This window comes from Megalops cyprinoides, chromosome 24 (assembly GCF_013368585.1).
Source record: "Megalops cyprinoides isolate fMegCyp1 chromosome 24, fMegCyp1.pri, whole genome shotgun sequence".
In the NCBI taxonomy this organism is placed as follows: Eukaryota; Metazoa; Chordata; class Actinopteri; order Elopiformes; family Megalopidae; genus Megalops; species Megalops cyprinoides.
In genome coordinates, this window is record NC_050606.1 from 22,435,475 (window position 1) to 22,463,458 (window position 27,984).

The 27,984-nt window shown below is 41.4% G+C and overlaps 1 protein-coding gene across 1 annotated transcript in view; it reads right to left on the bottom strand.

Moving 5' to 3' along the window:
- LOC118771111 (sodium channel protein type 4 subunit alpha-like) overlaps positions 1-27,984 on the bottom strand; it is a 121,640-nt gene that overhangs the window by 52,133 nt on the left and 41,523 nt on the right. Inside the window, exons 8-14 of the mRNA XM_036518988.1 lie at positions 24,882-24,945; positions 11,243-11,384; positions 10,059-10,256; positions 9,247-9,420; positions 8,300-8,647; positions 4,095-4,224; positions 1,784-2,022 (exon numbers count right to left, since the gene is read on the bottom strand). Coding sequence (XP_036374881.1) covers positions 1,784-2,022; positions 4,095-4,224; positions 8,300-8,647; positions 9,247-9,420; positions 10,059-10,256; positions 11,243-11,384; positions 24,882-24,945 — 1,295 coding nt within the window. The remainder of the gene's footprint in view (positions 1-1,783; positions 2,023-4,094; positions 4,225-8,299; positions 8,648-9,246; positions 9,421-10,058; positions 10,257-11,242; positions 11,385-24,881; positions 24,946-27,984) is intronic.

The window sequence follows — 27,984 nt, forward strand, 5'->3', positions numbered from 1 at the left end:
TTACGGGCATGGCTACCAGTAGTGCAAGAGCACATTGGTGGAAATTAGTTAAACGTAAAATTCACACTGAAACTGGGAAGACTTTTTTATTACTACTCTGAAGTGTTTACCAGGGTTGCTAGTGGAGGCCTTTAAGTGTTCAACTCCAGGCCTGATACAGTGCCAGAGACCCAGTTCAGAGTATAGGTAAAATGACCAGCCTAGTAGTGCTGAAGAGCCTCTGCTCTGATTTTCTCATGCTGTAAACACGTTTGTTGCCTGTTCATATGTAACATGAAAAGCCACATTGTTAATGGAACATTTTTTTTCATTTAAAACACAAGATCACCTGTAGGTATTCCATAAGATTTGCTGATAATATGATCATTTTTCATGGGATGTTTCTGGTCCCTGTACATGTATACATACAGTATGTCTGAAATATTCTACACTGTTTCATCAACATGGAAGTGTAGTTAGCTTCCAGGCTGAAGGAACAGGTTCAAAAAGACTTATAGAGTCATCTAGCCATGATGCAATTGGTCCTTAGCATTTAGCGATGAATTGACATGATTGCTGCGCTTTTTGAGTGCTGTGCTTTGTATGAAAAGGCCTGGGGACTGCACAGCAGCAAGCTGCTCCTGTTTACTCTAAAACAATCTGCACATCTTCGGGCGGTGTCACTTGTTATCATTTGCAATCAGAAGGTGTCAGACAGGCTATAAAACCGCAACAAAAACAAGCCCGTTGTACCTCTCTGCACTCATCTATTCAGGCCTGCTGGGACCCCGTGCTGTGGCTGAGATGCAGCATGCGCACAGTGCTGTATGGCACTGACCGCAAAGTGTGGCTGGTTGGGGGTTGCTTTGTGGTAGCCTGTTATCCTCAGTACTGAGGACATGTGTTTGTGCCACAAGCAGGCACGTGTTGGATCGAGGGATGCCGTTGACGCCTCTCAAGCCTCACAGGGGGGGCGAAGTCTTCCCCATTCCAACAGCATGGTGTCAGCATTCCTCATGGGGACACGCAGAAGCCCAGTCCACTCTGTGGTCTACACCACACCCCCCCCCCCCTCTTGTTGTGCCACAGGCGGGGGGTGATGGTCTCTCATGCAACAGTCGCCAGCAAGGTCCCCGCTGGCACTCACAGAGTGACACAGCCGTCACCCCCGCCCACTCATACCATTTGGGGACACTTCTCTCCTCTCAATCATCCAGCCATTGCCCTCGAGCTTAGCATAGCTAGTGATGCTGAATAGCACTGCATGAATCACCTCTCAGGGTTTGTAAGGCATTATGAAATTTGGTTCGTGAATTAATAATTCCTGTCCATGAAGACAAATTGAAAGCACAATGGTTGAGTGAATCAACTCAATGAGTGAATACATTTATTTATAACTTCAAATGAATAAAGTTGTGGGTACTGTCATGATTAAATGGAAAAGAATGAATATTTTATAAGACAAAGAATTATTTGGTGAACTCAGCCCAAAATACAGCCCAAACTTTGCCTTTTGGCTGAGATTACCAGTCAAATCCTATCCCAATGGCACAACCAGAAGCTGTGACACAGATTCACACATGCACACACTCACACACACTCACACACACACACACACACACTAGTCACAAGCACATACACAAAGAGTACATGTACATCCAAACACACATACACACACACATCTACCCTGGTTTGACTCTGTCCAAGCCACACACAAGCGACTGCTGCTCACACAAACATAATGCAGTACATGCATATCACAGCTAGTCATGGTCATTAGCGGTGCGGTCACCCGCATCCTTACCAGGTTTCCCACAGACAGCATCCTGTTGAACTCATCGGTCATGGGGTAGTGCTCCAGGGCCATGAAAAGGGTGTTGAGCACAATGCAGACGGTTATGGCCAGGTCTAGGAAAGGGTCCATCACCATGACCTTTACCCCCTCTTTCAGTTTTAGCCATGTGGGGCAGCAGTCCCACACCAGGTACTTCTCCGCAAATGGGTACCAGCAGGGGGGGCACTTCTGCCGCGCCCCCTCCAGCTCTGCAGCCAATCAGAAAACATTGTTAAGAGGCAGGGAGTGTGGCCTGCAAACTTGTGCACAAATCTCACCCATTCCTGCATACTCCATTTAGCCTACTCTCTCTAAGGGTTGTTGGCAGTACCCTACCCCTTACCTAATGTCTATGATGCACTGTCACCCCCGGCAATGACTTATGGGTCACATTTATCGCTTATTTCAGGCGCACTGATTTGATACCATGTCAATTTCTCAAGGAGATTTGGTCCTTATTGTGATCAACAGGAATGACTGAATAGAGAGCTTGGTGCCCTCTGTCCAATCTTGTGGATGCCCTGTTGGCTTGCCATGTTCCATCTTAAAATGGGAAAATTCTGGAGGTCACTGCTAATGAGCACTAGATATTTCACAGGCCCAAGATACTACAGCATTCGCACAGGGGATCCCCTGTTGCATATAGCTTCATCACCGGGAAGCAAGTTAGTGAGATATTATAACACTATTATTTGATCAAAGTGAGACCAGCAATGTTATTCCTGTGCTAATAACTCCATCTGAAAGCGCTTTTGCTGGAAGAGAGAGAAAATGAATTCAGCTCACACATATTAAGCGTACAGAAACAAACACATAAAACAAGAATAGGGCCCCTTAACGACAGCCAAGCATGTGACATGTAGCATATATTACTACAATGTTAGGAACATTAGGAACATGGACAATGTTAGGAACAACATCCATATTAAACACTTCTTTGATGCAAAGGTTTCTAAAACGAAAGGCGGAGAGGCATAAACTAGAAACAGCGCACTAGTTTGAGCCGGCTCGGTGTGGTTTCGGTAGCATTCTGCCTCGAGCGCAAGGCGGACTAGCACATTTTAACGATTCCTGGAAAACTGCTCATGATGACAACTCCTGTAAACACAGCAGTCGCCAGCAATTGTTTCCCAGAAGAATTGCGCTATTGAAATCCTAGACAGCTGTAATGGATCAGTGCTTCACTGTGCTGCGCATAAAATATGCTCTGGACGAAAAGGCAAACAACTTAGAAGTAATCCCGAGCAAATATTAAAGCTTCATTATGTTACCCAAACAGTTAAAAAAACTTATCAGCTTCTAGGATTTTCAGCCAGCCTCTCTGCCCCGTGTTCTGTATTTTTTAATTACACTGATGAATGAAACGGCAACATTGAAGGAAAGCACCTGCAGTCACGGTGACTGGCATGTAAACAAAGGCTGTGACCCTGATCACACACGTTAGTGCGCCTGCTGCCAAGCTGGAATCTAGGCCACATTCATTTTCATTCCAATCGCGCTAATGTTGTCACCCTCGCTGAACTTCAAGCATAATTCAATCTCTGAAGAGCTGGTTGTCGTAAATTAGGAGGTGTTTCTATCCATTGATTGATGTGCGGTATTATGTCCTGGTTGATCTGAGCTTGTGCCTGCTGCTTATCCGGAGAATCGAGGCTTCTGAGCTTAATCTCTGTGTTTTAAAGCGTGCGAATCGGATTCAGGATTCGGGCCTCCAGTTAAAATAGGACATCAATACCACGGGTAGCCAAATGCTCATGTTGTTTGTCCTCTCACAAAAAAGAAGAAATCCTTAAACAGCTTCTGTAAAATAATCTGTTGGTGTGTTTTAGAATGTATTTCATAGAAAGCAGTAATGATCTATGCATCTGTGCACCATATAATGTATCTTTAGATGGACAATACATCACAATCTAACTTGTAATGTGACACATCACCACAGGGGCAATGTCTACTGTTAAAATACCCTTTGTGGAGTAGTGAAAAGACCAGTGTGACGTAGTAGCAAGTAGCAGAGACCCAAAGGTTGCCAGTACAATTCCCAGGTAGGATGCTACGGTTGCATCCTTGGGTAAGGCACTTACCTCCTAGGTAAGCGTGAATGGACAATGTAAAACCTGTACAATATGTAAATGACTCTGGTGAAGACAGTGTGCTAAGATAATGTAAGCTTATGGTGTAATGGTGAGCTTTTTAAAAGATTTTAATCGCACTGTATGGGACATTAGAAGTTGAAAATTGTGAAAACTGACATACTTAAACAAGGATGTAACAGCCCTCTTACCCTCCATGGCATCAGAGAAGAAGCTGCTGTCACTAGGTGCTCTATCCCTCTGAAGATTCTCCTCAAGGAGCTCTGGGGACAGTCTGTGGGGGAACAGCATGGTACTCTTCTCGGTCCTGCAGTTTATCCCCTTCAGAGAGGAACACATGCAGAGCGCTCTGTTAACACACTGTTACACACCACTGTCTCATTAAAACCGTCCTGTAGATGTTTATAATTTGAACATTTGTTGTGAGGTGTTTTATAGGAAAAAAAAACTTAGGCCAATGCAAAATATACAAATGAAAGCCAAGCTAAAATGTGATCAAACAAAGCACACTTAAAAAAGAATGAATTTCAGCGAGCATCACATGTGACAGTGGCATTAGACAGTACTCAGGCAATTTCAAAATGTCCAATGGAAACTGCACTACTTACTGCTATTGATATTCCCCTCACGGCAATAAATTTAATCCACCTTTATTGAATTACAAGCAATGCTCATAGTTTCCAGAAGGTGATTGCAAATGCTGTTCAGAACTGAAATGTTCTATTCCAGTATTTATTATTTAGGATAATAAATTAATAATTTATTAATGAACACAGGTCCAACACCTGATTGTATTTCAGTTACTTTAATTCATCCTGGATTGTTTATTTGCATCCAGAAACTACACACCAAAATCTGAATGTGGTGTTATCTACATTCTGTATTCTGAGCACTTCACACAAATTAGAGGTACTGGGAGTTGGTGATTCCTTAACTGCACCCCTCGGTGACCCAACCCCGCCTGTGAGATGAAACATAAGCCACAGACAGAGACTCTGCAGCTGCCCACACATCAGGCACCAGTCAGGATACCAGCAGACTAGCAATCCTACAGCTGTTGCTATGGTGCGTGGGTGCATTTCCAAGACAACCAAGTGTTGACACCCCCCACTCAGTTATCCTAGTCCGTCCCTCTCTCCAGAGCCGCACATGAGTGGCCGGACATCCTCGTCCTCTGTGATGCCTGCGCAAATGTGACTTGCACTTGATGCCACAAATGTGTGTACCTTTATAGCTGTGCTACAATCCAGCCAAAGGCTGTCACATTAATTACATTCAGATAAGTGCACACACTCAGGACTGCGGTGTCATTGTGCACTTAACCAGAGTATGTGAATAACAGGAATAATGATGAGCAAATCAGTGGAATTCAAATGTAATGAAAAATTATACCAACAAATCATTGATAATATGTACATGTATAGTATAAGGTATATGAACCCTGAGTTACAGAATGAAATTAACAATATGACTTTGCTCTGTGTAATGCAAAGATTAAGGTATAACTTTTTAAAGAAGAAATATAATGCGCTATATGTATCTTTTGACATATATCAAAGTATGCAGTCCTTACATATATGACCTAATATTTTTTCATATATTGTCCATATATAGCTTTGATATATTACCATGATGTTTTGCCATGCTACAGTTAATCTCTCACCAACACCAATCAAGTAATATCCTGGCACTTAGGACCAACCCATCACCTGGATTAACTCCAAAAACAGAAGCAAAGACTCTGTAGAAAAGCCATGTGCCCAGGGTTACCTTGATTCAACAAAAATCCCTCAGTGCTTTTCAGTCACATTACACTGGTGCTAGCACATAATGTCATCCATAGACTTATATTATGTGGCTTGCCATCCATCACCGCATGCATTATTATTTATGATAAATGCTTTATCATTCATAAAGGGATACAATGCAGGATCTATGACACACAGCTCACTGAGTCTGTAAACAATGACTAAAATCAGTAGGACAGTTTACTAAAAAGGGACAACAATGGAAATTATCATATTTTAATTACTTCTTAAGTGGTTGTGAATGGTTTTATAGCTTGTAATAAGAATTTCAGTGATTCATATTTTACACACACACACACATACATACAAACACACAGCACATACATACAGTACAGTATACAGACACTCAGCTCAAAGATTGAGGAATTGTCATTTCAATTGATTCTTCTGATGGATAAGGGCTCATGGCTTTAGAAAATACCAAAGTTCAAAATGAAGTTTTCTAATGAATGTAAAACCTTCATGCTGGAGAAAATAATAGTCCTGAAGTGCTGCTCCCACACAGAGAGGGAGTGTTGTGTTCATGTTACCTACTTTTGTGTTCCCAGTCAAAGATGTTGACAGATGTTGCATTAGATATTTTTAATCAACTTTATGCCTATTAATTATGTCAGATTTCTATTTGGAACTTTTGGCCAGTAGGCTTCATTGACCTGAGCTTATACAACACATTTTTGAGTAAAAGTAGCATTATTTATGGATTATTTTGACTATAGTAAATAAAAGAGGAAAAATATTGTCCTATTTATCACAGACTATATTGTTTTAATGTTTAACCAGGAAATTTGTTTTGAATTTTTTAAAAAGTGGCACAAACATCTGTGGCGTCCCCAGTCAAATCTGACTGTTGTGACTTTATTAGTAAAGAAAGGACATAGGCCAAAGCCTGTTTACACATTAACACTTTGCCATGCCACATCTGTCTGGTCCTTCCAGTTGTCTTTGTACACGCGTCTGTCAAGTTGGTCATGTTTATCATTATGGTTTTGATGGGCTCTGTCAGGAAGAGTTCAAAGCAGGAGGGGCAGAAGCTGTCAGGGGCCCCTGTAGGAAGGCAATTTTTTGCTGCTTTACTATTGTAGGTGGGCCCTCTCGCGCATTGACCATTTCACGTCTTCAAAGTGACCATTCAACGATACCAGAAAAGTTACTTGTAATTGTGATAGCTATATATACCACCTTCCCAACTTGTGTATAACAGTTACGGTTTTGAGTCATAGCCTATTTCTATGTATTTTTATTTGTCCTTATTGAAATGTTCCAAAACTGCATGTTTTATTAAAAATAAATATTATTTCTACCCACCACTTATTTAATTTGTTTGCTTTCTTCTCAAAAGTTACGAAGGAAGAAGGCTTGCTGGGAAATGCTAATTTGTTTCTCCAATGACCTTGCTCCCTGTCATTCGTGATAACTTGCGTGGATGTTGTGACGTCAATTTCTTTCTCAACAGTTCAACGTTTTAGCAAGAAGCAAGTGTTCTTCAGCAAATGGACAAGTTAGCAGCATAAATAATGTTTTGGAATTGTCTGGAGTGGTTGTGTGTGTGTGTTTGTGTCCATACCTGTGTGTGTACACAAGCGTACGCTTGTGTTTGGGGGGGCGGGCAAGAAAAAATATTTGCACCGGGGCCAGTCACAATTATGCTACACAGCAGATGCACACATGCACATATGGGGTTAGGGAGTGGCAGGGTGTCCAATTTCTAATGGCCGGTCATTTTTTACCGGGAACACCACAGATGTACAAAAGTTGAATAAAACCCCCTGAATTTAATAAAAATGATCTAAATTTCTTTTGTGTTTTCAGATGGCCTGTGTGGACAATGTCATGGAGCTTTATTCTAATCAGATGAAATACACTAAAATTTTCAGACATAATATTGTAAATCAGTCAAATTTGACCGGAACACAACAGGAGGGTTAACAGAGATAGATTGCTGGTGTCTGGCTTCAGTACCCCCCACTCTGTGAGCAATCAGTGCCTCGCATCACTGGCTCATGCACCTGTCTTAGCAGAGCTCCTCTGGGCCTCTACCACACCTGGGCTTTCCTTTGATCTCTCACAATCACCCCCCTAATACAGGCACGCTCATGCATGCACACACACATATAGGGACACATACACTCACATACACACACATGCCCATGTGCACACATGCACATACACACACACACACACACACACACACACACACACACACACACAGCACACCCTCTTTTTCCAGGCTACAGTCATACTTTTTTTGCTTCCCAGGCTTTCTGAAGGTAAAACCATTCAGCAGTGCGGGGTGAAACAGGGAAACAGGGAAACACAATATCGGTCTACAAATCGCTGTTGCCCATGGCTCATGGTCCTGCGTCTGCCAATCACACAGATATAACATATAAAAGCAGTTAATGCTGGCTTATAAACAACACAGAAAAAAACAGCACTGGACTCTCTGCAAAGCATGGTGCTGGTAAAACCATAAAGACTCCAGCATCTCTATCTGCAGCCCTGAAACCGGTTCCTGCTAAGGCTTTTAGAGCTCAGAGTTCATAGAGCTGTAACAAGAGAGAACCTTTGTTAAGAAGTACGCTACTCACTGCATCCTGCTTGCTTTTCTCTGAGGCCCACTCCTGCAGAAGCATGGCAGAGAGAGTCTTCATTCCGGCTGTGCCGTTCTGGTCCAGGGACAGCTTGCCGTTCACGGTCAGGCTTGGGGTGAACACCGGGGAGCAGCAGCTGCTCGCGCTCTGCTCGCTGGTCCTCCTGTGGGTCCAGGGGACGATCAGGGACCCCACACGGCTCCGCCCAGTCCTGTGCAGGCTGCACTCATCATCCACAAAGTCAGTCTCTGACTCCTTCTTGTGGGGACGGAAGGTGAAGATGCTGATCTGGCTAGGTCTCCTGGTGCGGGATGACAGAGTACGGCCCAGACAGGGGTACAGGCTCTGGGTGGGTGGGGGGGGGGGGGGGAAGCACCATTAGAGCAGGCCAGGGATGTAAGGGTCTAAGCCCCACAACAACCCAGAACAAAAGGAAGACAGATCTAAATTGACTATTGGGGTTGAAATTGTGTTCCAGCTAGGTGTGTAATAATACATGGATTCATATTGATTCACTGGTACAAAAGCACAGTACAGCTGTGTCCATGTTGCATGTGAAATCTATAGCACTGTTTATTTATTTATTTTTATTCATATTAAGGCAGCAGTTTTGATGAAGATAGAGCACTAGTGGCAATCCTAGTTATTTTTGAACAGATATCTATCTGAAACTATCTAAAAGGAATATAATGAACTAACACATAGATACTTATTCAAGCATAAAATAGCTTTATTTATAACTTTAAGGTTATCTTGAATCATATTGTAATGAATTATATTGTATTGAAATCGATTCATACTACATTGAATCACATCGTATTGAATCACATTGTATTAAAGGTAATTCTTATATATATTCTGATATATCCTGTCGTTGTTTATCCCAGAGGAAATGCTTGAGTACTTGTGTTATGGGCCCTCAAACACACAAGTGGCTCTTTTACCCTGGGTCCATCCACTGTGTCCAACTTTGGTGTCTTCTTTTCATCGGCGGCCCCCGCCGACAGCGTCCTCTGTGCTTTCTTCCTCTTCTTGCGCTCTTTGGCGTCTTTCAGTGTGAACGGGGACAGCTCCGGGGACGTCACAGAGTCTGTCTCCTGAGCTTTGTGGGCCATCGCCTGAGGGATGGATGGGGGTCAGAGGTCACAGCAAGCATTGCAACCTAGCTCAACAGATGCATGAACATGGATCCCCTACCACAAATGCACTCAGGAATATCTCATTTCTGTGAATAAAATAGGGATGTTTTGTACTATACTCAACATGTTTCTGTGAATCAAATAAGGATGTTTTATACAATACTCAAAATATTTATGGGAATCAAATAAGGGTGTTTTATATAATACTCAACATATTTTCAATCAGTCAAACAGATCATCTGTCAATCAGGCAATTGACCAATCAGTCAATTGAGCAGCAGTCAATCAATCTTTTTTTGACAATCATGATTGTCACAAAGCACTGAACATGTAGCACAGTGTATTTTCCCAAGGTATTTAAAAAAAAACAGAAAGCCCAGGATCCCCTGGGAAATAAAAATGAAAAACTACTCTCTGACCCTGGGAAAAGGTGGTTCAGCCATCCATCTAATAATTAATCAACCAACCAATCAATAATCAACCCTTCAATCAGTCAGCGAATCTGACACAACTGCTGCAAAATGAATACGAGTTCTAAAATGGGTTACAACATTGAACACAGCAAAGCCATTAATGAGTGATGTCCTGTGTCCATTCTGAGGCAGGCGCGCTGCTACCTGCTGCTCCCTGCGTAGCTGCTCTATGGCGAGCTGGAACTCGCGCTCTTTCTGCCACGCCTCGGCGATGGTGGCCTGGTTCTGCTCCTCGTAGGCCATGGCAACCACAGCCAGGATCAGGTTGACCAGGTAGAAGGAGCCCAGGAAGATGACCAGCACGAAGAAAATCATGTAGGTCTTCCCCGCTGACCGCAGGGTCTGATGTTACCAGAGAAACAAGTTGCTTAAGTTCACAGGCCAATTAGATTTCAGAAAATCAGACAATCACTACCTATTGTCAAATCCCACTATCTGGGTTTTAGTGTGTAACACTGTAACAAGTAACATTGTAACAAGTTGTATGCAGCTAGGATATTCTTCTTTGACGAAACTTCCAATTTCCTTTACTAGCCTTGATTTAAAAGAGCTTAGGTGTCATTTCAAAGCTTTCAATTAGGTTTTATTTTTTAAACACAGCACACTTTACAACAAAGTGTTCCAGGGTGCTGTTATTACCAACTAAGGGAAACTAAGGTGAGGCACAAATTCAGTTGGTTACAAATGGTTTCAAATGGGTTTTAAAAGATTCAAGACAAGTGGTAGTCCTCACTGGAAGAGATTTCTAAACTTGGGGAGTAGAATACTATTAAATTTCAGTTCAGCTAACTTGGAATGATGTCTGGGTTCCACCAATAATCCTACCGTCTCCGAAAGCAAAGATCAAGTCAATATGTGTGCTGCAAACAGCAGGCTAACAGCATACATGGTCCTAACCGCAGACTAACAGCACGTATTGTGCAAAAACCACTTCAAAGTAAGAACACCCAAGTTCTTTAGTCCCTTATCTGTTAGTCCCTGTAAAAAATACAATTTTGAGCATTACTAGACTTGTGTACACAAATACAGAAGTAAGACTGACATGGATAGCTCATAAGCATTGCATGTGGAAAAAGAGTACGGTGGCCAGTTTGTTTGCAGCTGAATGTCACTTATGATTGCGCTTATGAAAAACAGCAATAGCTCCATTTCCAATCATAGACATGTATTTTTTTCATGGAACCCTGTTAGTATTGGCGTCATAAGTAAATTGAATAAATATACCAAGCACATACTAAGTCAATGGGGCTTAAAAAGGTTGTCTTACGGCCTAGTTTCTGTGAGTGTTTTTTTTACATTTCTCACAGCATCTTAAAAGGCAATGGTACCTGTTGGTAGAGGTTCTCCCAGTAGTCCTGTGTCATCAGACGAAACAACGCCAGAAACGCCCAGCCAAAGCTGTCAAAACTGGTGTAACCATAATTAGGGTTCCTTCCTGTTTTTATACAATCAAATCCATCAGGACATTTCCTGCAAAACAGTCAATGTGTAAGGTAAAGCACAACACTTTAAAATACATAAACATAAACAGACATTAAAAAGACTTGGACTCCAACTCTGTCCCAGATTAAATTTAACCACAGAGAGCTTTGTCCTTCACTATGTACAATATTATTTAAAAAAAAAATGTTTCTTACTGAATACTTTTATTTCAGTAACCACCAGTCTCACAATATAGTGTAAGAAAGGGAAAAAAGGTGGCACCTGCTTAAATGTATTACTCAAAGCTAAGGACAGCAAGCTTTTTGGTTAGATTAATCCAACTCAGTTTGAATCACCATCTTTTCTGTTTTCCATATCCCTGAATCTTTGAATCATGGGATTGGAAGAGTGGTGGCCAGTGCGGAAAAATCATAACCCAAAACTTACAACAACAATGCGTGGAATCAGAATCAGGTATGCAAATGATGGAATTACCATTCTCAAGAGTATAACAGCACCACTGTCCCAATGCAGGCTTGTGTTGTGTCACATCCATAGGGACACTTAGAAAACACACTGCTGCAGCTTCTACTATGAGCATTAGTGCTCTTTCAAGCTCATTAAAGGCACTCTCACATGGACATAATTGTGAAAACTAATCCATTTGATTTGAAACCGCAGATAATCAGATTGCCTGAGTGACTGAAACACTCTGCCCGTTTCCTTCCGATTACTAAGGAAGTGGGCAAATAGTAACATCCATGCCTCCTCTCAGCATCACATTCATTTTAATTTGGGAGGGGACTTCTATTCTCACCAGCCTCCAGGGAAGCAATAAAACATATTGGCGCCAAAGGGATTATAAAAGAAGCCGGCAGAAATCAAAGGCTAGGCTAAGACTTCATGAGTGTGATGGTGTTACAGCAAATGTCCTAGCCTCTCTTTTTATTCAGTGATGACCCTGAACCTGATTTTGACAGTTATACAACAACACTAATCTCAAACGAGGATCACCTAGTAAACAGCTGATGTCTTCTTTAATTCTATATTACGCAGTATCTCAGCCCACAGGAAGCTGCCAGTTCCCATTAAATCAGTTTGGTTATAACAAATATAAAATGGCTTTAAGTGAAAAAATTGATTCCCTGTGATCAGAATTATTTAATGTAGCTTGATCTTTTTGTTATAATTCAGTTGACAAAAAAAGTGTGCAAAAAAGTGAATCCACCACATTGAATACAATGCAGTGAAAGACAGTGAGTCATTAATGGGTGATCTATGAAGTCCTCCGCCATTTATCTAATCTAATTTACTAATGGCCCAGCCCAGCTGGAAGTGCGGACACAAATCTGGAAGAATCTGGAGCTCTCACCAGGTCTCCCAAATCTGTTGGGAGGGGAAATCTGTGACTGTCCCTTAAAACAAACAAGGGCTAAATTCATCTTAACGTGCATGTCAGATCAAAGATCATTTTAAAATGATTGGTGTGCAAAATGAAAAGCAGTTCATGCTCAAATTCATCATTCAATGTTCACAGTCTCCCCGACTGAGTGTCATGCCCTGCACAGACACACTGGGGTTATAGTATCCACTTCTGTGCAGCTCTGACGTCATGGCCCAACTCCATTCATAAAAGGCGGATCACACGCACAATGACACTGTGTGGAGCGATGGTGGATCACAGAACATGGGGCCTGAATATGCTTAATTTATCAATGACGCCGACTGTCCCCAGATCAGAGAGCAGCACGCAGTCAGCCCCTTTCAAAGCAGAGCAAAGAGCCAGGAAATCCCCTCATTATGCAGCTCCCTTCACTTAGCCACTGCGCCGAAATCTGAGCACCGACAAGCCAGCTAATGGAATAAAACCAAATTATATTAAATTAAAGGAAATCTAAAACACACAGTTCTGGCTCTCAATCATCAAAATCTGCTCCCAAATCCAATTGTTATTTGTGTGGATTCATAAGCGTGAGTTGCTACTGCATGACAGTAGATAAGTATGTACAGGAAAAAAACTGAGAGCAGCAAAGTGGCATAGTGGTAGGGAGCAGGGTTTGTAACCAAAAGATTGCTGGTTTGATTCCATGCTGGAACACTGCTGTTGTACCCTTGGGCAAAGTACTAACCCACAATCTATCTAGCTGTATAAATGATACATGTCTAGCTGTATAAATGAGAAAAACTGTACAATGAGGTTCCAGAGTGGTTCAGAGATATGAAGTTTGCAGACAGAGTCCCCCTTCACCATGAAAACATCCTAATAGAAACAGTGCTGGGTTGTACATATTTCATTTCAATGAACATTTAAATGGGAATCTACAAACACAATTCCTCCTTAGCAGAAGGTCATGGCTGGGTATCAGAAAGAACACCACAAACACAATGTGACAGTCTCCAGATCCAATGCATCATGCCAAATTGGGGAACTGTGGGCTGTGAGGTTGAGGCCCTGGCATTTTGAGGGGGCTAATGCCACTGTCTTGTCTGAATCTTTCAGGAGTAACTGTAGACCCAGAGTATCATATGCAAGCACTCCATACACACTTTCCTGGTTCTGATTCATTAGTGTGTCCTAACTGAGTGCTGTAATTATCCATTAGGGAACACTGGATCAGTGCTCCAATCTCCTGTGGGTATTTGCCACCAGATTCCATTAAGCACCAGCCCACAACTGAGACCACACAGTAGGTAAATCCATCCTGCTCTAAAAAGGAATCTTACACACGGTATAATGAAACACGGGCAGTATACCAGTATTATTTCATTAAATTCACATTTAGACATCTGACAGACATTCAGAGTGACTTACAAAGCAAAGGTGCATAAATGCCTGAACAGCAGTACACAGAAACACACAGAAACAGACACATCTGAGCATGTGATGTTCAGATGTGATATAATAACCAGTGCTATACTGAATAATAATAATAATAATAATAATATAATCAGACAGTGATATAATAACCAGTGCTATACTGAATACAAACTTAAGTGCTACGATAATTCAAATCTGAACAACTAGTGTCAACATGCAGTAAGAATAATGCCTAGAAATAGCGTACAAAATTGCCACGCTAGGAGTGATATACGCAAGGCAGCTTTGATGCATGTCAACCAGAAAACACTGTGCAAGTACAAGTGAATCAAGGTGACACTGACGTAATAATTCAAAAAATAAACAAAATGTATAAAATACAGTGTCCTCATGCATACAGGCAACAGACAATCTGCGTTAGCTTTTACCACGAGCCACAAATGTTTGATTTGACTGAACAGAGATGTGTTCACACATCAAGGGCCCTTGACAATTTTACATTGGAACAGTCCAGCCGACTGTGAATTATTGGTTCTGTCTGGCAGCTCAGAGCTGTCCGGGAATCAGAGAGAAAGTAAGAGTAGCTTCAGTGAAATGCTAGTCAAGGGAGTGCCTCAGTGGTATCAGGCAGGGTAGGTTTGCTTTGAGAGCATTGTGTTTTTTCACTTGATATCTGTGGGTCACAGACAGCATTACGTTATGTGTTTCCTTAGATGGGCTTATCCAGCACAACTTACTTAGCCTACTTTTTTCACATGTATCATCCATTTTACACAGCTGGGCATTTACAGAAGCAGCTTGGTGCTCAGGAGTACAGCAGCTGTGCCCCATCTAGGAATCAAACCTGCAACCATCTTCTGATCTGTTGCACCACACAGCATTTGTTTCAAAACACAGATCCCTCTGAATGATTGAAAGCATGCCTGATCTGAACTAACAACGTGACCCATTTGGGACCCAGTTATGGCCCATATATGGTGTGGAGTGGGCTTGCTGGAAGCAGCACCTGCACTCTCTGGGGGGTCAACAGAGAGGAGACATCAGCTGAGCTGCCCCCTTTTCTTTCTCTCCAGCAGCCACAAAGAACAGCTGAGGCAGGCTTCAAAGCATGGCGAGGCACGGCGAGGCTGTGAGTCTCTCACCCACTAACTACCCCGCGCGCCCCGTCTGCTCAGGTGTTCTGAGCAACCTGCGGGCGTGGCATGTCAGGCAGATCAGAGAGTCATCGCCACACTTTCATCCTGCCAGGTCTGCAACCACAGACGCAGCCACTGTGACCGCGCACACACACACACACTGTTCCAGGTCATGGTCCTCACCCTATTATTCCCAGTAAACTGTTCACATGCACCACGGAATACAGCCGCCGCTAACGTTCCTGAATGGATGGTGATCAGAGTACCCTGCATAAGCCCTGTAAATGACAGCTGTCAAATGTCTTGCTCGTTATTTCATTTAGGAGAGTAACTGAGAGGATACTCACTTTTGCAAAGCAGTTTGTCGTGAAGAACTGTTCTGATTGATCATTTCAACAATGGTAGACAACAGCATGAGAAAATAGAACATGGGTATTCTGCAGTTAAATCTGCCACTGTTTGCCATTTATGCCTCAGTGAATCACTCATAGACTGAGGATGAAAGTGGGCAGTCAGGACCAGTGGGAGGGGGTTGAAGTGGTAACATTTACAGGTACAGAGTGGAAGAAAACCTCCATACATTGCAAACCTCATTCAGTTATTGGAGAGGAATCATGGAGAACGTTATAAAAGCTTGCGATGTCACAGTGTGTGTGTTTGTGCCTTTTGCCACGTGTCCTGCTACTGTCCTGTGAAAACTGAGAAGCTGTGCTGAGTATCACACACTTATATAATCAGCACACTCAGCATTCAGTTGTATATACTCTCCCTGATCTCACACAGTTTTCCAAACTAACAACTACCTCAGCTACTAACACCCTATCCTCTCATCTCAAAGATATGCTTGATGTCCTGTGCCCTGTGTCCTTATGCCCCCCCGCAGATCTGCTCCTGCTCCATAGCTGACTGATGTGCTGCATGAATCCAGATCCACCCTGAGAACTGCAGAGAGGCCTGTAGATCTCTCCTAGTGCACTTCACTGCTTCACTGGACTTCAGCTAAGTTCAAATACTTCCAAGGAAGTTGGAAGGAAAGTTTCAGAATGCAGCCAATGACCAAGGTAAGCTCTTCCAAACCTTCTCATCTCTCCTCTCCCCTCCTCAACCCCCAAGTGTCAACACCCTCACTGCTGAGGATTTTGCTAATTTCTTTGAGGTGAAAATAGACAAGATCCATTCAGCTTTCAACCATATTCCTATGTAACAGTCTCCCCCAAATTCACCCCTGAGCTCTAACCTATTTTCTCATTTCGCACCTCTTCCTGAATCTGACATCCTAATCTGATTTTGACTCATAAACCAACCACAAGTGCTCTAGATCCAATACCAACACCTCTCCTCCAAGAAATAGCACCCACCATCCTTCCATACCTCTCTCATGTGGTTAACTCTTCACTAACCTCTGGTATTGTCCCCAAATCCCTTAAGCAGGCAAGGGTCCACCCAGTAATAAAAAAACACACTCTGAACCCCTCTCTAGTCAACAACTATAGGCCGGTCTCCCTATATAGATACCTCTCTAAAGCTATAGAACGTGCTGTGTCTAACCAAACCGCTAACAATTTACTTGACCCTAACCAATCTGGTTTCAAAGCCAATCACTCCACAGAAACTGCCCTCATTGCTGTAACTAATGCACGGCAAGCTGCAAAAGCTGCCTCTCTCTTCTGTCCTTATCTTCCCAGATCTATCAGCTGCCTTCAACACTGTCAACCACCAGATCCTCCTGTCTGAGCTGCTGGCCCTGGAAATCACTGGAACAGCCCTGGAAAGGTTCTCCTCCTACATCAGAGGCCGCTCCTACCAGATCTCCTGGCAGGGCTCTACCTCCTCACCCTGGTCCGTGAAGACAGGTGTTCCACAGGGATCAGTGCGGGGACCACTCCTGTTCTCCCTCTACATCAGAACATTTGGAAAGGTCATAACAGCACATTGCCAGTCGTATCATTTACACGCAGATGATACCCAACTGTTCATTTCCTTCCCTCCCTAGATGGACATCACCCCCAAAGTCTCAGCATGTCTCACAGACATCTTGGGCTGGATGAACAAACAACAGCTCAAGCTGAACACTGATAAGACTGAGACAGTCTATGTCCCAGTATTCACGACCCCTCCGAGGAACCTCTCAGTTTGCGTGGACAACACAAAGGTAATGGCAACCACAGCTACCAGAAATCTAGGGGTAACTCTGAACAGCAACCTATCCTTCAAAGAGCATATCACAGCCACAACCAGGATCTGTAGATTCCTGTTATTCAACATCAGGAAGAACAGACCTTACTGAGTATTCACTCAGCCCAAGTGGTAATCCAGACCCTCATCCTGTCATGTCTGGAGTACTGCAACTTGCTGTTTGCTGGCCTCCCAGCATATGTCATCTGACCGCTGCAGCTCATCCAGAGCGCAGCAGCCCAATTGGCGTTCAACCTCCCCAAGCAGGCCCATCCATGTCTTTTTCAAGTGTCTCCTGACCACAATAATGGTTTATTCAGGCTATGGTTATCGGAAAAAGGTGTTCACATGATTCATGTCATTGAAGGAATCCCTGACTGTTCTGGTTAACACAGAAATATTAATATGCACGTAACCATGGTGAAATGAAAAGGTTCTTCAATAGAAGGGGGAATCTAAACTAAAAAGTAATTTAAAAATCATCATCCTCATCATAATTAAAATCAGAATGAGCATAATTACAATAATTATAATTATTTCAAATACTACAGTTAGTAATAATAATAATCCACTAAAAGGCAATAAGGAAGCCTGCTAATGTCACAATAGGTAATATATATGTTTTCATCTGAACTGTTATTATTAGTTTTAAACTTCATTGTTAATGATCGTTAATTTCAAAGGCAAAAACTAATTCAGTATACCTATGAGTGTTAATTGCTGTATTTCCTTGTTACTGCACGACAGTAAATCCCAGTCATGCTTGCTTACTGTAACTGAAGCACACTGTGACCTCTGACCTTTGGGAGGATATAGAGGAACCAGAGGGATATGAGTTAATATTATGCAGTGAGCTACCAGCAGAAAAACAAGGTTGCCGTGAGGAAAGCAGTACTTAAAGTTTCTATGGCAACAGTATCCAGGCGGCTGTTGCCTGTGGAGATTGTTTCTTAGTACATCTCTGGAGTACTCCAGAGATCTCCCTCTTTCTGTCTTTCAGATACTGTAATATTTTACAGGGCAAGAACTAACTGTAATGGTTTTTTGTTTTTATTTTTACCATTTCTTTCTTTGCTCTATCATTTTGACACAAACAAATGCATGTGACAGACTCACAACCCACAGACTCACACACGGACACAGTCATGCAGTACAGAGTCAGAACATGATCTGATTAACTTTAGAGGTGCTAAAAAAATAGGGGACACTCCCCACGTACCTGTCATCACATCTGTTATAATTCATCTCTTTCCTCATTCCCTAACCCTAACTCCCACCCCACCGCCCCCCTACTTCAGCTAACACAGAGAGCCCAGGTGAAAATGTTTCCTACAGCCACACAACACCTGAATCACAAATGAGCTGTAAGATCCTGAAGGGCCCTGACCCACTTCAAGCTGCCATCCTCATGATATGAGCATATTTTCCTGAGTCATCCTGCAAGCAGAAAGCACACATTTTGATTTGCTTTTGATCTACACACGCATCAGAAATAAAATACTGTCCGCTCACAACAAAGGCATATACAAAGATGACGGCACTGGTGTGAACATCTTCAGGGCTGACATGACCAGACATTCCTACTTCAGAACGCCATTTAAAGATATGCTGTGAAACAGACTAGATCAATCACAAGAAGTTCAAAGTTTTCATTGAAACTTCCTTATCCTCTTCGTCTTCTCGAGATAAATTTGCCCTCCCACACTATATCCTCATAAATCCTCCAATACCATTATAACACCATTGGTCTGCCCTGTAAGGATAGCTTAAATTTCAGCATATAATTGCATCTGTTCATCATATTCAGCATATAATTGCATCTGTTCATTGCACACAATTGCAAGTTTATTACTGCTTCCTTTGGCTTGCAAAGCAGTGTGGGTAATATCACAGACACAGCCACCATGTGGTTGTAAGGCTACAGCATGCCTCAGAGGGTATCACCTTTAATCAGGCTGATCAGTATTCACTTCATTAAACTAACAGCCCTCATTTTTTAGTCCATTTAACAGTCATCATTTGTAAGTATATAAATCTGCACCTATGCAGAATTACAGACATGCAAATGGTCACATTCAAAAGTGGTACTGATTCAAATATGCGGGTGTGTAAACTGCATAATTTGTAAAAATACGTATTCAGTATATTAATTTACACTATGAACATGAACATTGTGTGGTCACAAAATTATAGACAAGTCCACTAGGCAATGCGTTTAATCTGAGATAGCATAGTGTGTCTTGGTTCACTGTTCTTCATCATTGTTCAAAACCAGCACAGCTATCCCTTTCAAAGTGCCCAAGTGACTCATCATTTGACATCTGAAGGACATCACAATTACAGTTTACGCACAGGACTACATGCCTTTGGTAAAACGCTCACACGTTCTGTTGTGAGGAATGTGATATAGTATGACAAATGTTATTAATTTTAAACCAAAGCTGTTTGACAAAAGAATGAATTACTAGTATCAAATCTGTGCGCATTCATGATTTAATTGTATGTATAACTTGGGAGATGAGTGAGACACAGCCAGCAGCCATTTTGTACAGTGTGGATTAAGTGTACTCTACTGTAGTATTTCCCTGTGTGACCCTGTCTAGTACAATGTGTGCACCGAACAGCACCCAGAACTTCCGGCTGCACTGCAGCAGGGAAGTGAAACATTTCTGTCACATTGAACATGTTTGCACATCTCGATGTTTGCAGAAAAATACATTTAGCCAAAATGGGTTTATATTGATTTCATGTGACTATGAAAGCTTCCCAAAGGGAGAGAAAAATGCAAGAGAGAGAGAGAGAGGAAGGGAGGGAGGGAGAAAAATGGAGAGAAAGGGGGAGAGAGAGAGGTACAGAAGGAGGCATTAATCCTCTCTTTGTGCAGTTAGGGTCAGAACAGCCATTAACAAAGCCATTAGGGGGAAGCAAAAGAGCTTTATAAGGGATAAAATGTGACTAAGGCTGGGAATTCCTCTGTAAATTGAGGAGGGAAAGAGAAGTGGCATCTGCTGGGGGCTATTTTTTAGGGGTTGAAGCTGGGTGGAGGAACAAAAATCGAAATCACACGTGGGTTGACAGGAATATCTTAGGTGAAGCAGAGAATCACGCTGCCTAAGACTACGGCAAAGACCGAGGTTACACATTCAGTTCGTTTTTTAGTGTTTCATTTTGAGTGCATTAAGGGTTGTGGTATCCTTTACACACTCCAATGTCCAGGCCGACTTCCTTAGCCTGCAGGCTTTTCCAGCTCGGTACTTTCTAGAAGGTTCCATTTCAGTCCCTTGTGCAAGAGTACAATCAAAAACATTACACAGAGTAAAATGTATCAAATGTGACCCTACATTATGATGCACCTTAACTAGCTTGCCGTACAGGTAGCTAGCTGGTATCAAGTCTAAATCCCTGAACCGAACTTCTCATCTCCAGTGCATGTCTTCCTATGTCTGATGCCTTCAGTGCCACAGCTAACCTTGTGACTGGGTAGCGCTACCCGACATCCTGCCACATCGATAATCATAAACATACAGGTGAATCAGCCAGGCCGACACCAGTGTTCCATATTGTAGGAAATCGATCATGGACAGTGATGGGTATGGAAGCACAGAGGCTGCCAGATTGGTCCACCCTGCATATGCATAGCATGTTGTCTTGACATTATGTTAAATGCGATGGGGAGGGCAGCCTGCGAGTAGTGGCCTTGGATAGGACACGCCTGTTGTGTTGCACCCATAAAGAAGGCACTTACCCTGGATTGCCTTTGTAAATATCTGGCTTTATAAATGGATAATATGCAAAATCTAAGCCACTTTGGATAAGGCCTTGTGTCAGGTAAATAAGTAATGCAGCTAATGTGATGCTGCTAAAAGTCCAAAATGAGGTCAGCAGTATTACTCTGCAAATTCAAAGCAAGGTATTTACACAAACTAGGACTAAATGTGGATACTGCACTGACTTTCCTAGAAATGTTACCTTTAAAGAGTCACTGGGGAGGCTGGAAAATTAATTGGATATGCATTTCAATATGCCTAACACACACACACACACACTCTCTCTCTCACTTTGATAGGCCTTGATTTCGTCTTTGAGGATTTCTTTCTATGGGAATCAAGGAGTGCATGATGGAGGTGAAGAGTTTAGTGTGCGTTTCACACACAAAGCAGCACTCTTGCGGTGCTAATGGGCCTCCAGAAACTTGTTATCACCCGATGAGGCAGGCAGATGAGGTGGCCCCTCCCTCGCACTGGCTCTGTGTAGATATGACAGTATCCGCACACAGGGAATGAAGTTCCTTAAATGGAACTCAAAGACAGTCCACTTTTTTGACAGTTAGTCAATCAGAAGATTAATCAGATCTGTTTATTTCTTAAATTAGTTACGTTGGTTCATTTGAACAATCACAAAGACAGCCCTCCCTTATTGTGCAATGTTTTGACAGGGTTTACAGTTGGACTTGCCTGCCAGCTAGCATAATGTAACTCGGTTTGCAATATTGGTTATGTTATTCAATGACGTACTACCTTGCTTTTCTGTCAAGAATTCCATTTTAGCAGTTTCTGCAGTTTTAGCAGTTTAGCAGTTACCAAGTTATAAGAAAAATTGTAACCCCCCGTGCTATCTCTCATGAAACCCTACTCTCCTGCCAGACCACTTCACTCTGCTACCTCTAGATGTATTACTATCCCCTTCTGGAACTATCACTCATCACATTCAAGGCCCTTCTCTATACTCTCTCCCAAGTGGTGGAAATGAACTTCCCACTGCTGTCAGAACAAGGGGATCCCTGTCCATTTTCCACTGCAGGCTAAAAAGCTACCTACTTAGAAGACATCTTGGGTTCTCCGTACTCTAACACCTTCCCCTCGTAACACTAACATAAACAAGTAGCTGTAGGACCGATTGTGATTTAAACATAACAGATAAAAGCCCAGCAGCAACTCAAGATTTTGCAGTAGCATAATTTTTGTTGTAAAGGGTGTTGTGAGGATACAAATCTGTGCCTGTACACTGATACGGTGATAGTTTGGGGGTGTATGCCCTTTGACAACACTTAATCCCATTGTGGCACATTTTTCCCTCACAACATAACATTTCAAGGATGTTATCTGTATGTGTGCCGCTAAGGGACTCACCCTGTTGAATGCTCTCCCTGTAAGTTGCACTGAATAAGAGCACCTGCCAAATGGCCAGCTGTAAATTTAAATGTACTATACATTTGTTTGCTAATCTGTTTCATAGTTTTGCTCTGTTTCCTGGATGTTAGCCAGCTAGCAAACTTTGCCAGCTAGATAAGATTATTCATTTCAAAATACAGTAAACCATCCCTCCAGATCCTATTCTATCTGTATTTGCTTTGGTATTGCTGTAGTGCAGAAAGGTTACAATGATTTCTCTTTCTCTATTCTACTAAGTGGCTAGCTAATCTTGCTAACATAGCTAATTACAATGGCAAAGTGACTTTTTTGTTGTTAAATATCAAACCAATGAAGTTAGCCATGTGGCTAATCATGTTATTGACATGTTTGTGACTCAAAAACAATTTGTTGCTTGTGCATGTCATTTTGTACACTTAGCTGGGCAGCTTTAGCTAGCTAGCTGTTAGTTTCACTTGTGACAAAATGCAGGTCCAGGTTGGGTTTTGTTAAAACTCATAAAGTATCATCTCCTGCTGTTCACAGACTAAACCCTGGATTTGGAGATATAGTAACCTCAGAAACAGAAACAGGAAATGGAGAACAGGAGGGCCTTAGCCTTGCAAGATTCCCAGAGCTATGCCAGCCCTGTATTTGCATCAGTTGTTTATTAAACACAAATGACTCTAATTGCTATGACTTGCATGTGTGTGTATGTATGCGTGTGTGTGTGTGTGTGTGTGTGTGGTGGGGGGGGGGGGGGGGCAGCGTAGACAGTAGGCAATCACTGCATACAGCCTCACAGTTTTAACATCAGTAGCAGAACATTCTAGAAAGCAGGCTGAGCAGAGGATTATGTTCCTTGAGGCAGAGGCCAATAGCTTTTGTTTGGACAGCCAAATGGTGTCACAGGCCATCTTCTGAAATGATAACCACAATTCTAAAATGGCCAGTTGATCAGTTGGTCAGTTTCAACATGTTAAATATGAATTTACAAACCATAAATTCAAGTAAACACTTTTACCATGCATTCAGATTAAGTTCTTGAAATTCAATGTTTCAAATAAAAAATAGCACATTCAGTGCAGGCACTTACTTTAGCAAAGCACATAGAATAATTAGATAAATAATAGATAAATCCAAATGTCACCACTAAAAATGGTGTTCTTCTTAGAACAGGTGCATTGCCCGTAGCAAGGAGCACAGACATCTGATTCCAAATGACTCTCTAACCCTTATTCTTTAAGGGTTCTTATCCTTTAACCCTTACTGGCAATTACTGCCATACTTTAACCCTTACTAAATGCACTCTATTACTAAAATTCACACTCGGCTCAGACACTTAGCCAATGCTTATGATGCAATGCTTATCATTAACTATTGTAACAACTAGCACATTACTTTTGAGACAACAAAGGCTCTGCTTAAGATTGACCAGGCTCAAAAAACAGACAGACATACAACCTGCCAACATTTAGGTTTCAAAATACGGGAGGTGTTTTCGGCATGTATTTGCGTTTCTTTGAGATGAAAAGCAAATACATTATTTTGTGTTTGTGTATATGTTGAGTAATGGGTGTGGAGATGGACGCAGAGCTGTATGCAGATTGTAACTATGATTGAATTTGATGTAAATTCAAAATTATTTTTCTCACCAACACTTTGTTGCATAGACAAGCAACTAGCATCATTAGCAATGAATACTTTGTGAGCAATTCAACCGAGAAGAAGGGGTGTGAATTTGGATGCAGGCTGCGTCTGTCGGGCTTTAAGGGTTAAAAGACATTTTTAGTGACAATTGCAAGTGACAAATAATTTTTTGAAGATTTTTCCAGAGACCTCCCAAAATTTTGCTGTTGAGGCTTTCAGGGGGTCAATCAAGGGGGTCTCGGACCCCCCCAAGACCCCCCGTATTTCGCACCCTGCATACAACCCATCACTTAAAATATAAAATAAAAATCTCCTTAGCATGTAGCAAAGGCCCTTATCCAGGGGGTATACCTACTCAACATTTTTACTCATTATACATTTTATAGATGGGTATTTACATAAGCATTTCAGGCTAATTACCTTGATTAAAGAGTCTCCTTTCTGAATTTCTCATTTTCTTACTACTTAATGTTTTCAATCAATCAATTAATCAAGGTCTAGTTCAAATATTGTGCTTAGCATCAGTATTGCCACAGAGTGCCTTGCAGATTTTATATAAACACTTTCTCATGTTCTGTAAGGCATTCATGTATTAGGTTGCAGGTAAATCTAGCATCAGGAAGGATATGTTGCTTACCCAGCGTCACTTCCATTCCCACAGATTAAGGCATCCTTTGCACCTTCAAGCTTATAAAAATTTTCTGAAAAAGCAAGAAAAATCAGGAAAACATTAGATTATGACTGGTACATGTTTCCATCATCAGGATTGGGGAGTAATGGAATACACGTAGCGGTGTTACGTGTTTAAAATACAAAATATGAGCAACTGTATTCCGTTACAGTTACCATTTAAATTAATGGTAATCAAATTACACTTACATTTTTAAAATATTTAGATAACTGAAACAATTACATTGGATTTTTTTTTTTTTTCATTTAATTTCATTTATTTTTTTCATTAAATGTTTATTCATCTGGAAAATCTATCCAATGACAGGCAACTCCGGGGTGTATCTCCCATATGCCCCTCACAAATAAATAAATAAATAAAATAAAGAAAAAAAAAAGAAGAAGAAAGCGCGCGCCCTGCCTGACTCACAAGACAGTAGAATGGAGAGACAGAAAGCAACCAGCGCAACGCGTTTATGTCATGGAAATACCAGGTGGTGATGGGAATTCCAGCTCTTTTTAGTGAGCCAGATCATTTGGCTCATCTTAGCAATAAGAGCCGGCTCTTTCGGCTCCCAAACGGCTCTTCATTTAGTACCACTTCTGGCTTTTATAATTCAGGCAATGATTGGTTATGTGTGCACGTATATCACTTAAATTATTCAATGTAATAATACTAAATCTTATTATTTCCAGAATTACATTATTTTATATTATGTTTGGTATAAAAACATTAATGTAAAAACATCAAACACTATTACACATGTGTATTGAACGTTTTATTTATATTGAACGTTGTAAATTAGCTTTTCGCTACAAACACTAAACACAGTGCATCGGGTCGTTGTGCATAAATGTATGCTACAATTCTAATGCTACTGTGATGTCCATATCAAATAAAATGAAACAATAACATAAATAATTAACTATCCAAAACACAGGTACAAACACAAGGTATGATCCTTGTCTGTCATCACACGTGATTGGTCGCACGGCACGCATATCAACACAACATTCAGTCAGTGCGTGGAGTGCCCGTGGCCGAGCAGTGTGGCGAAAAGATAATCTTATTATTCTGTCTTGTATTAATTAAAAAAAAAAGAAAGAAAGAAATCGGCTCTCACACACATCACTAATACCGGTACCATTTTACTTTAAAATTTGGCAGGTCTCAACGTAACAGTACAATGCAAGCTGTGTTTGCCAGCAACCAAACTGCTATCCACTTCAAAACAGTCGACCTCTAACCTGAAGAAGCATCTTGAAGTAAGTTCTGTTTTTCATTATTTAAACTAATATTGATCGCTGGCTAGCTATCTTACATAGTTTGGCTGCACTGGATTAACTATTCAGCTAGCTAGTAGGCTAGTAGGTATACATGCTGCATTCACGTGCTCCTCGGATGGTCCCATTTCCCGAGTTGTTCGGTGTGTTCATGTGCTTTTGAGTCGGAATGTGGAAACAGCATGGATGCTACAAAGAAGATGTGTTGTATTTTATTGCTCAAAGGGTTGCTGCACCTGTACATTACCTGAAACCACTAAAATATTGCTTTACCTATTATCACGGTTACTGCTAATAAATAACTTAATAACTAATCTAGGTCACTCGACGTGGACAGCTACTAACCGTTACAACCTAATACCATTACAAATTAAATGTTAGCAAAAAATTGATATGCAATACGTGAATTTGCACCATTAATAAAAAGTTTCTTCACCATCAACCAAACATTTACTTTCATCCGCCATGTTTCTGCGTCTATGACGTCAACAGCTCGGCAAGTCCTGTACCAAAATTTTCGCCGACTTTCCGAGTTGTTGTTTCGACTTGAGGGGGCGTTCACGTGAAGTTTCCCAGTCGGGAACTCATTTTTCTAATTATTCCGACACCACATGAATGCACCAGTAGTATTAAAGCTAACTAGCTAACGAGTAGATACAGTGGCAAAACAAGTGACTTGTTCAAAACTGCGATTACTCCAACAATTTTACACTACGCATATTATACATTAAATTAAGCTACTCCTTTCTCACTCACAATGTATTTAGGGTGGCTCGTGCCTTTTCTAACTCACGTTTTCGTGTAATGTACAGTTTTTGAATTAACATGTACCATTCTGAAGAAACTGCGATGAAATGCCAATAGACTTAAAATGGGTGTGCCAAAATGTTACCCACAACAATGCTAAGTGAACATTCTAAAAATAACCAGTCAGAACCTTAGTCGGATGAACATTCTTTAAATTCACACTTTTACTTACATAGCCTACTTTTAAAAGTTAAAGTGTTCAGTGTTCAGAAAGTAATCCAAAGTATTTAGATTACGTTACTAACGGAATACATTACAAATGACATTTTAGGGCAAGTATTCTGTAATCTGTAGTGGAATACATATTAAAAGTAACCCTCCCAGCACTGTCTATCACTAGCTGCTTATATCTCAACCATGATGACTTTAAGCATGTTGCAAATGTACAGTAGGTCTTCATTTCACCCAGATTTAAACATCAGTCTGTCTTTGCAAATTTCCACCAAACCACTTCAATATATTTCTCCAAACATCTCTCAAGGTCCTCCTACAGAAATAGCAGAAACAGTTGCAGCTGTATCTCTGTATATTTGAATGTTTTTAAGGTTACAAGTCTTTTCTTGGATGAATTTCACTGTGTTTCCAACATAATAGATATGTCATTAACAACAAGCCTTTTCACTGTATAAAGCACTGTAATTAATTATGTCATTATATGAAGAAAATCATCTCTGCCTGTTTGCCTGATGCCTTTCAGTTCTACTGAGTGAAAATCCTTTGCCAACACAACTAGAGTGAACTGTTTTTCAATGCCACAGTTTCTACTGTGCATATTCATAAGATAAAACATACAACAAAAAGAAATGTTAAAAGAAGGAGAAGAACCTTCACAATTATGGAATTATGCTGGGTATTTAAAGAAGTATACTAATTGAACTTGACCGCAAATAACTGAACTGAAGAATGGTATGTACTTCTTTTTTTAATTAAGGAATAGCTTTCATAAATTTCAGAGACTTTCAAATTCATAATGTCATGAA